This window comes from Coloeus monedula, assembly GCF_965178545.1.
Source record: "Coloeus monedula genome assembly, chromosome: 6".
Lineage (NCBI taxonomy): Eukaryota > Metazoa > Chordata > Aves > Passeriformes > Corvidae > Coloeus > Coloeus monedula.
Window position 1 is genome coordinate 40,642,666 of NC_138786.1, and position 11,229 is coordinate 40,653,894.

The 11,229-nt window shown below is 43.0% G+C and overlaps 1 protein-coding gene across 1 annotated transcript; it reads left to right on the forward strand.

The window, feature by feature from the left end:
• Window positions 1–9,763: 9,763 nt before the first annotated feature.
• SSTR1 (somatostatin receptor 1) lies at window positions 9,764–10,960 on the forward strand (the record flags this gene model as incomplete). The annotated part of the gene is made up of 1 exon (XM_082283258.1): window positions 9,764–10,960. One exon carries the CDS (start codon window positions 9,764–9,766, stop codon window positions 10,958–10,960), a length of 1,197 nt encoding a protein of 398 aa, XP_082139384.1.
• Between the last annotated feature and the right edge of the window lie 269 nt (window positions 10,961–11,229).

Below are 11,229 nucleotides of genomic sequence, written 5' to 3' on the forward strand. Positions count from 1 at the left end.
CACAGTCTGCCTCAGATAAAATATTGGCTTAAGTTAATTAAGTGAAAATTTTACCACAGCTGGACCAGCATATCATATATTCTATTTTTAAGAACTTTAAAATTATAAACATCTTTTAGTCATTCTAGGTTTTATAAGAGAAAAAATTAACGACATCTAGGTTTATTCCTCTCCTCTTGCATGGGAGTCTTTGTGGGAATCCTGAAAAACCACAAAACAAAACAGTGATTCTTATCTGGATATGCCTGTTTGCATTCTTAAAAACAGAGCTGTCTCCCAGTTCTCATCTCCTGTGTAGGTCTTCTGGTGTCTGAGCTGTAGGGTAAAATTTAAGAGCCTTGGCCATGCCTAGAAAACACATAAAGACCTCTGTTCCCACAGTCCAGCCCTGTGGTTTCCCCTAGAACTTAGAGACTGGCAGCAGGATTACCCAGCAGCTAAAAGCAGGAACTGCTGGCTACTAAAATGCATACTGACAAACCAGGTATGCCCACAGCCCCCATGGCTTAGTTCACAGACCCTGCAGTAGTGATTGACATTACTCATTCAGACAGCAAAATATTAGATTACAGAGACTATTCCTAAGGCATCTTGAACACTGCACAGATCTTAATTTCCACAGTTATTCATGTGTTTGATCTCAGAAGCACCAGTAGCAAAGTCATCATTTGGGAGAAAAGAGGGCCTAGCATCCTGTGGACAAGCAGGTTTCACAAGATAAGAAGTACGTTAAATATACACTTTGACCTGTTACCCACTAGATGCAACAGTACAAACCCCACAAACTGTTTGACATGAAAAAGGGAATAATGCAAACTACTGGAGAAGAGATGCACAGCATGATAGCAAAAGAGGAAAAGAGAAAAAATGAAAGTTCCATCTGAATGGTGGTCTAAAAATTTTGTTTCTCAGCACACACTATTTGAAAGATTGAGGGGAGCAGAGAATGTATTCTGTCCCTTCTATAAATGCTAACAAACTTCCTGCTCAAAATAGTGTTCTGTATGTATAAAACCCAGGGCTTGACTTTAATATCCAGTGGAGCATGACCCACCATACCAAACCTCTCCGGGCATGTCTACATCAGTGGTTCAGTTTGGATCACTTTTCAAGTGTATCTCTTAATATCACTGTTCAGTTCTGTTTTATCCACATGGCGGAGTGGTGCCTGCATGCAAAAACTGGATACGTGCCCTGCCAGCACAAACAGGCACTAAATCAGTGGACTGTATTTGTGCTAGTCCAGGCTCCATCCCACCACCAAAGGATGAGTTCTGAAAGGAGCCAAAAAATGAGTCATTGTTATTATAGGAGGTAAACATGTATGCTGCCTATAATATTTTTCTACTTTTCATACCTTCTTGCTAATCCAAGAGCTCAAGACTGTACATCTTCTAACAAATGCAAGTATTTAAAAACTGCCTTCTTTTCTGTATTTCATTTGCATATTATCACACTCAGCTTGCATTCTGAGGTGCTATAAGGCTCATTATTGATTGTGACACAGAGATTAAATGGCCATTTACCACCCCTGCCTTCTTCGTGACCTTGGCCTAGGCACCTTCTCCTTAGACAATTTTGGAAGCTGCAAAATGCATTTCCTGTTGGAAAATTACAGCAGCTGGCTAAATAAGATGGTAGCTGGCATGAAGAAAGTGAAAACAACTTGTGTTTTGTATGTTGAAAGAAGATGATACGCATAGATAAGAAATGAAAAACAAATACTTTGAGTTTTAAATAGAGGTGAAAATAAAATTATGGAAAAACATGGACACCTACATTGGGCAAGATGCTTGTGGAAATGACTAATAGTACCTTTACTCAAAACATAGAGATGTCTTCATTCCCTTTGACCCCTGACCACACTATGAGGCAGCAATGTGTATATATATTACATACCATGGTACACTTTATTGTTTCACAGTCTGTCATGATTTAACCCCACTCAGCAACTAAGCATCACAAAGCTGCTCACTGACTGCCCATCCCTCCAGTGGGGTGAAGAATTAAGTAAAAAAAAGTTAACCTTGTGGGTTGAGATAAAACCAATAATTGAAACAAAATATAATATAATAATAATAGAAATAATGATAATGATTGTGACAATAATTGCAATGAAAAGGAGAGGGAGAGAAAGGAATAAAACCCAAGAACAAATGATTCACAATTCAACTGCTCACCACCCACTGACTAATGTCCAATGCCTGTCCCCAAGCATGGTTCAGCAGCTCCTGGATAACTTCCCTGTTTATATACTGAGCATGGCATTCTATGGTACAGAATATCCCTTTGGCCAGTTTGGTCACCTGTCCTGGCCAGGCTCCCTCCCAGCTTTTCATGCAGCTCCTCACTGGTAGGGCATGAGACACTGAAAATCCTTGACTCAGGGTGAGCAACACTTAGCAACAGCTAAAGCATCAGTGTGTTAACATTATTCTCCTACTGAATCCAAAACACAGCTGTGTACCCTTTTGCAGTAGCATTGGTGGCTACCTAAAGCACAGGACATGAGAATATCAGTAACAGATTAAAAAAAAAAAAAAGTTGAAATATTTTCAGTGACTGCTAAATGTATAAAATAATTTTCCCCAAATGCTGAACCATTTACAGAAATGTACAAGTAATATAGATAACCAAAGTTAACTACAGGATTAGGCTTTTCTTTAGTCAGTCTTGTGCAATTGGACTTAAACATCGGGCAGCACAAACTAGACCAGTGCTGTCACTGTGTGACATGTACTGCTACTTCAGTTGTTAGTAGCAATATTTCCCTTTAATTGTGTGTCATCATTTCTATTATAAAAATAGCTTCACATTACTCTCAAGTTAAAAGAAACAATTACACATCAGAATAAGATGAAAATCAAATTTTAACAAGACTAGTGATTTTAATGATTGTTTGCTGTATAAATATGTTTCAGAAGGCTGAGAAGCTATTCATCAGGAAGATCTGTATCATTTATTCATATGACCTTCAAATGAAAACTCACACACTGAGGACTCTTTCCACAACCGATATGAAATAGGTGATAAAATTGAATTGGGTGCCATACAACATCTATGGTTATCCTACAAATTTACTTTGCTCTCTTCAGTCATAGAAATATCTATTGATTTGTTTGATGTTATTTTCTTGCAAAGAGCAACCCCCCTTCTCTCCTGCCCACCCCATTTATAATTTATCTCTCCTCATTTTCCTCTTACATTAAGTGCAATGTTTATACTGCCAAAAGAAATACTTAGCACTGGAAAACAGTATCCAGCCAGCATACATTTAAATGTAACAATTACTGTAAAGAGTCTGGTGAAGACTAATAACTGAGCCATTCCAAAATCAGGCTGGATGAAGCAGCAGAGAACAATATCCGCTGTAGGGAAACATCTCACCAAAAGGCAAGGAGCAGAAAACCTAACACCTTTTTCTTCAACAAGCTTTTACCCTGATCCAGGCACATTTTAGCTAGGCATGATGAAAATCTGCTAAATACAATTTGTCCTTGGCTATGTTTACAGCCAAAACTTGCTCAGTAGCATTTCAGTTGCACCTGCTGCTACTGACACTTGTCACTGAGTAACTTTTTGAAGGGAGACAAGGGATAAAAACTGAGATCCACCACTTACACATTTATACAAACCTAGTTAACCACCAGTAGACAGAATTATGCAGATCTGAAAAAGTGTGTCTGAGATCAGATTCAGGTGCTATGTAATATCTTGTTTGCTGGGGCAGCTACCTTGCTCTTGAGAACTTGGGAGTGTGCTGTCAGCACATGTGTTCAGCTGTCAGCCTTCCTGAAAAAAATAATGACACAAAGCAGTTTGTTGTATGACTTCTACATAATTGAGCTAAATAATGGTACTTTGTGCCAGTTATTGACTACTACAGTAGAAAACTGATGAAGCGGGAAGAATTGCAACGGAATACAGGTTTTGTCAGCCATCTGATTTGAACTTTTTCAGCAGCTAGGTCTGAAATAGATGCAACTGGATAAAGACACAAAGATTCATTTTTACATTCTCTAAGCAACAGCTTGATTCTTTCTCTGATGAATCTTGTTTAACACATCTGTTTTTACAGAAGAGTTGTTAATTTGTCAGTTAATTGTAAGGTATAAATGACAAAATTTTTCTCTTAGGAGAAAATGCTTTCTAACGTACTACTATAATGGATCACTTCCATCTGTCTACTTGCACTTCATTTTCAATCATAACTAAAATTGATGTAAAGTTTAGGCACCCTGCTAAAAGTAAAATGATAACCAGAATCATGATATCTGAGATACAATATCTCTATTAAAAGGGAAGTTTTTAGAAACATGTTGACGTTCTAATGAAAAGTTAAAATCTCTGCTGACTCATAGCAGATCCAGTGATATCAGTCAAAAAGTAAGAACAAAATTTACATCTGAGTGAGCACAAAATTTTCCATCTTAATCAAAAGGTCATGAAAAATGTATGACTTGCAAAGATATGCAATTGAAATGGGTACTGAATGATTTTTAACAAAACTATTACAGGCTATAATTAAATTGATTACCCAGATTATATCATATTTTGCTATTCTGTAGAATTTTATGGTTGTAAAAGAGTGTTCACTCATTAATTTCTCAGCAAGATTTATGAAACATTTGGTTTGAGTGGTGCACAGGGCATCCACAATTTGAATAGGAGACACTTTACTGAATTAGTCAGTGGGACCTCACTGAAATTACTTAGCCCACAAAACCTCTTTTGAATTTACTTAGGGTTCATGGTGTATGCAAATTAAAGCAGTCTCATGCATTACCACATCACTGCTGTGCTCAAAAGTTGAAAGACACTGAAGAAAACTGTTTATATATTGTCTCAGGTTTAAATATTTAATGAATTACCATAGGCTTCATTTTAATGACTGTTTCCTTTTCCTTGCCACAATACTCGAGACATAGTGACACTAGGTGAAATGTATCTTGACAGAGAGAAAAGGTACCATGTGTCTTGTGACCTGTTTGTAGGCTTTTTTAAGTGAGAGATTTTGAGTGTCAGCCTTACCCCACCATCAGGAGAAATGTTTGTCAGGAAGCTACTCTAATTGCCACTGGCACTCTTGCCTCAAATAATTCAGATGGAGCTGCTGGGCTAGCACTCAACTGTAGGAAGAAAATAAGGGCTTGAGCTCTGATTATCAATGGGAAGGGCTTCATCATGTGGAGCTCTAGGCTTTGCCTCACCTCAGTCTAATCCTACAATGTGCTTGGAACGGACCTTAACCTGACAGCCTAACCATGTCCTGTAGGATAATGTGGACAAGAGAGAAAAGATTGCAGTCTTCTCCTCACCCTTTGGCAGCCCCTCTTAAAGTTCAACTCCCTTGGAGCTCTTGGCTTTGTCTCTTTTCTTGCCCCAGTCCAAGGCTTAGATAAAAGTAGTCGAAAAATTTACCCTATCCAGAGTCCCCAGCCTATAGCACAGAGGAGAAAATTGTTAGGGGATAGCATCTGGAGTCTTCCCCTACTTTATTCAGCTTTTAAATCCTTTTTCAACCTCTTTCAGCAGGAGCTGTTGGCTTTGTCTCTCTCCTGACCTTAACATAAGCCTAGGCATGGGATGAACTGTAGCCTGAGATGCGTAGTGTTATCTCAGTGGGACAAACAAGTGTTCTGATATGAGGTCTTTGCACAGACTAATCCATTGATCCTCTCCCTTGCATCCCCACTGCACCTGGAGCTACGGGCTTCTTGTCTCAACCCTAATTCTAAGCCCAGGCATGGCCTAAGCCTTAGTCCTAGACTTCCCAGCATGGCCCAGAATTTCTTTTGGAAAAAAAAAAAACAACCTCTTTTTCCTCCCTCCCATGAGAGGCAAGTGTTGCTACAAAAATGGGCAATTGGAAATTATCTATGTATGTCTCAGGCCAGCCTGCAGACTGTGTTGAGCAGGTCAAGCTGCCCTTCCCCACTTAGTGACAGGTGGATTATAAACACAGGTTTAGACCTCTGGTCTACTCCTTACAGATAAAGTCCTTAGGCAAAAGAAAGAACTCTAAAAAAAATTAGTAGTTCAATGCATGTTCCCTAATTTTAATTGGTTTCTGTTAGAGTTTCTGCTTTAAAGGAATCTTTGATTGTTGAAACTATGCCAGTGTTGGTATTTATAAAGGCAGTATATTGTTATTGGCATAATGGACTGCATTATTTCCAATCAAACATTTATACTTTATCAAATAGTTGAGGTTAGAAATCTTGAGCAACACTGAACATGTGTAAAGATCAGCAGCTATGAATTCTTGGTAAATTAATACCTATAACCTTTTTAGAGGAATCGATCTAAGTGACTAAGCAGGCACTCAAACAATTCCTTTTTGGAAATTGATATTATTCTCTATTGTGAAATTTTCCATATCCAAAGGAAACTTCACTGAATGGAGATATCAAACCTTCTGAGTGTATGCTACAGCACAGGGTATATTATCATAATTATGCCTACAATGGCATTTCTTTTTCCTGGGCACTTTTTTTCCTGGGCACTGGTCAAGCAGGTATGTGTGTGATGCCTAACAGGGCTAGTACTGTTGCAGGAATTACAATTTATAAGGAATCTATTTTGACTAAATGCAGTAAGAGAGAACACTATGCCCACATCTACTTCAACAGAAGTGTTTTTACTGACCCTTTTGGGTGCAAGGCATGGCCAAATCCAAACATGGCAAAGTAACGTGAAATGGGCAATAGCATGAATAAAATGTCTAAATGCCAATTTATAACAATATGAAAGAAGGAAACCCTTTGATTCATGCTCCATAAGTAAATGACCCTTAAAACAAATGCTCATGCAAACAAAAATTGGATTATATCTGAACTATAGGTTTTCAAATGGACTAAAGTGCTGACATCAACCAGATGTTCTTGTTGATGGGTTTGCAGCTATTGACTTATGCTCCTTCTCATATCAATGACTGAAAGCTGATTCATATTCTCCCAGTATACATATACAAACTTTAAAGAAGGTAATTCTTCAGCTGAATTTATGTAATAGCAGAGATTTGAGCAGTGTCAGATAGCACATTGCAAGAAAAGATTTTCCATGGTGTAGTTAAATATAAATATTTTTTTTCTCTGTATGCTGAAAGCTCTGATGTGAACACATCAGAATATATAACCTCTAAAACCCCAAATGTAAGGATAAATTTTAATTTGTATAACATCCCCAAGTGCTCAAACATCCAGCTAAAGCCCTCGTACACAGGAACAGTCCTAGGAATGGTAAGATCATTTGCAAAGGCTGCTCAATAAATGCATTTCTATACTAGAATATAAATACAAAAAGTCCTCAAAAGTTACAAAGAGTATCATCCAAATAGAACTTGTGTGCAATTACCAAAAATTGAATAAGGTTATTTTTACAGTGTGTAGGGGTGTATATATACATCTACATGTATTCACAATCTGCTCTTAAACACAGAAGAAAAGGAAACAGCTTGATAAGGGTCACGCAAAAGTATGCATGTGCTAAATGTAGTACCCTTGACAAGGTGTCAAACAGCACATGCTCATCATATGGGAGTGCCTAGGTGTGTATGACTGGAGGTGATGACTGGTACGAGGAAAGTCATACAGTCAGAGAGGTTACATCATGTATTTCAATAGATGCTGGTGTTGATGAGGGGTATGAGGATATATATGGTTCTAGAGAGAATAAATTTGTGATGATGGGTTGTAATCAATTAATGGTAATGCTGCATGTATCTGCATATTAAAGTGGTGGGTAGTGATAATATGCATAATTGTGATGGTGGGCAGACAGTGATAACAAGATGTGTGAACAGCAGGAGGTGATGGGTATGCATGGTAAAATGCGTAGGTTGTAAGGATGCATGTGTGATGCTGAGTATAGTGGTGCTGTGGGGAGCATATAGCAGCATAAGCACCGTGCTGATATTTGTGTGATGTGGACCTGCTGTTCTTGACAAAAGTAGGTGGTGCTCTTAGGAGGCAGTTTATGTGAAGAGACAGGTTGCTATCCATACAGGTGTCGTTTGCTCACACAGATGGGGGGCTACAACCAACAGAATAAATAAGCAATTACTGAGTATTTTGTGTGTATGCCTGAGGGAGTGCTGACACAGTGAGCAAGTGTGAGGGTCTGTGTGTACTAGTGAGTAACCATATCTGATTAATACAGAATGGTCAGGTGGTATATACAGAATGGTGGTGCTGGTATACGAAAATTGATTAAGTGGTTATGTTTAAGTATGTAAGGACAGACTGTATACTCAGAAGAATAACATAGGGAGATGATACATATTGACCAGAAGGAGAGATGTATGGGAAGGTTTTTTTTAAGAAAAGTTTGCTTGCCAGAGATGCAGTATTAGGACTATCTGCAGTTGTTCATGTGTGTTGTGAACTGGTAGTGTGGATGAGGTGTCTAAGGTGTCAGTGTCTGCCTAGAAATGACAATATGAGGAACTACTGGTGTATGTGGGTTCATCTAGGATCAGGATGTGTGTGAAAAATAGCCCACTATAGGTCAATGTATAGAAGTGGTCGGTGGGTATTGCATGAAATAAATTATGTAGTGACAGCTACATATATGTAGTGTATGAATAGAGATGGTGCCAATGGTTTGTGTATAGGCTCAGGAGGGCTTATAGCATATAGATATGCATCTGGCTTAATTACAATATTAAGAGAGGGGGTTGTAACACTGGTGAGGCAGCACGTGGTGGTTGAGCTTGAAGTGATCCTGGGAGCGGAAGCAGATGTGTGGGGACAGAGGAATGCACAGCATGACATGGTCTTGGCACCACTGTGGTGTAAATAGTCATGGCAAGCTGTAGTGTGCAAACTGGTCACTGCACTTTTGGATGGGACGGACAGAAACAAAACATGTGCAAGGGTGTTAGAATACGACGGCGGGGGGCGGGGCCGGAATCTTTCAGGACAGAGTGTGTGGAGAGGAGCAGGGCTGCTCATGAGTGGTCTCTAGTGGTGATGGTGGGACAGGACAAGGTAGGGGGCTTGGAGCTGCGTGGTGGTAGGAGGCATGGACAGCGCTGTGTGCATAGGGTTGAATGTTGCGTGCTTTGTCAGTCAGTGCCATGCCTGGTGCCAGCGCTGTGGGGTGGGCAATGCACATGGCGCAGTGACAGGAGAGGGTTACAGCAGCTGCGTAGACATGAGGCATGCTTGCCCAGGTAACACTGCCCACCCACGCAAGACTCAGGCTTTTTTTCTTAAAGGAGAAAGTATAGACCCTTTGGCAGGGGTGCCCCTGGTCTGGACCCAGGTGCCGTGGAGGGAGAGCAGTGAAGAATAGAGCGGGAGGAGAGGATGGTCGACGGGGAGGGGACCAATGCGATGTGGGGGAAACAATACTGGGTGGGGAGAGAAGTGCGGGATCGGGGGGCACTGGGTAGTGTGGGGCAGCGGGAACGGGGGACAGGCAGCCCTGGAGTTGCCGGATTTGCGAACAGCCGGAGGGCGGGATGGGAGGCGGGCAAGGGGAGTGAGGGGTAGGAAGGGACACCCACTTACGTCTCCTCCTGCATTTTTTTTCTTTCCCTCCTTCTTTCCTTAGCTGGTGACGCGCCGCTGCTATTAATCATTCACCAGCCGGGGAGCAGCAATTGCCGCCGCTCGGAGCGAGCGGCGCCGGCAGCCGCCTCTCTCCCGACGCCCGCGTCCCGCAGCCGCCGCACCGGGATCCCTGACGGGATGATGCCCAGTGCGGCCGGCGGCGGACGCCTGCTGCTCTGAGCCGGGGCGGGGGGTCCGGGCAGAGGATGCTCCCCAATGGCACCTGCCCCAGGCTTCCGGGCGGCGCAGGCAGCGACAGCGGCGACAGCGGCGGCAGCGACAGTGGTGGCTGCGGAGCCCGTGGCGCCTCGGAGGAGGCGGCGGCGGAGGGCATGGACTCAGGCGGCAGGAACTCCTCTGGCGCTCCGAACACCACCCTGAGTGAGTCTCAGGGCAGCGCCATCCTCATTTCATTCATCTACTCCGTGGTGTGCCTGGTGGGGCTGTGCGGCAACTCCATGGTCATCTACGTGATCCTACGTTATGCCAAGATGAAGACAGCCACAAACATCTACATCCTCAACTTGGCCATCGCAGACGAGTTGCTGATGCTTAGCGTCCCCTTTCTGGTTACCTCCACCCTGCTGCACCACTGGCCCTTTGGCTCCCTGCTCTGCCGCCTGGTGCTCAGTGTGGATGCCATCAACATGTTCACCAGCATCTACTGCCTGACTGTGCTCAGTGTGGACCGTTACATCGCTGTGGTGCACCCCATCAAGGCGGCCAGGTACCGCAGGCCCACTGTGGCTAAGATGGTCAATCTGGGTGTCTGGGTGCTTTCCATCCTCATCATCCTGCCCATCATCATCTTCTCCAACACAGCAGCCAACAGTGATGGAACAGTGGCTTGCAACATGCTCATGCCAGAGCCCACCCAGAGATGGCTGGTGGTATTTGTGGTCTACACCTTTCTGATGGGCTTCTTGCTGCCTGTGGTGGCCATCTGCCTCTGCTACATCCTCATCATTGCTAAGATGCGCATGGTGGCCTTGAAGGCTGGCTGGCAGCAGCGCAAACGCTCAGAGCGCAAGATCACCCTCATGGTCATGATGGTGGTGATGGTCTTTGTCATCTGCTGGATGCCCTTCTACATTGTGCAGCTGGTCAATGTCTTTGTAGAGCAGGATGATGCCACCATCAGCCAGCTCTCTGTCATCTTGGGCTACGCCAACAGCTGTGCCAACCCTATCCTCTATGGTTTTCTCTCGGACAATTTCAAGCGGTCCTTCCAGCGGCTGCTCTGCCTCAGCTGGATGGACAATGCTGCAGAGGAACCCATCGACTACTATGCCACTGCCCTCAAGAGCAGGGCATACAGCGTGGAGGACTTTCCCCCAGACAACTTGGAGTCAGGGAGCATGTACAGGAATGGCACTTGCACCTCCAGGATTACCACCCTCTGAGGAAGCATTCCTGTCCCCCAGCTCCCTCACTGCCCCCCAGCTGGAGGGTGAGCAAAGCCAGGGCTGTGGCATGGGGTGGCTGGGAGGGAGAGGTTTTGGTCCTGCCTACTGCCAGCAGTGTTTGGCACAAGAAAGAGCAAAAATAACCCCACATCCTTGATTTGCTGCCCCGCTGCACCCTGGCTGCCCCCCTTGAGAGTGGATGCATTCTCTGATGCTTTGACATCCACTTAGTGAATTGCAGCTCTCATGGGTTAGCTTAGGGTCTG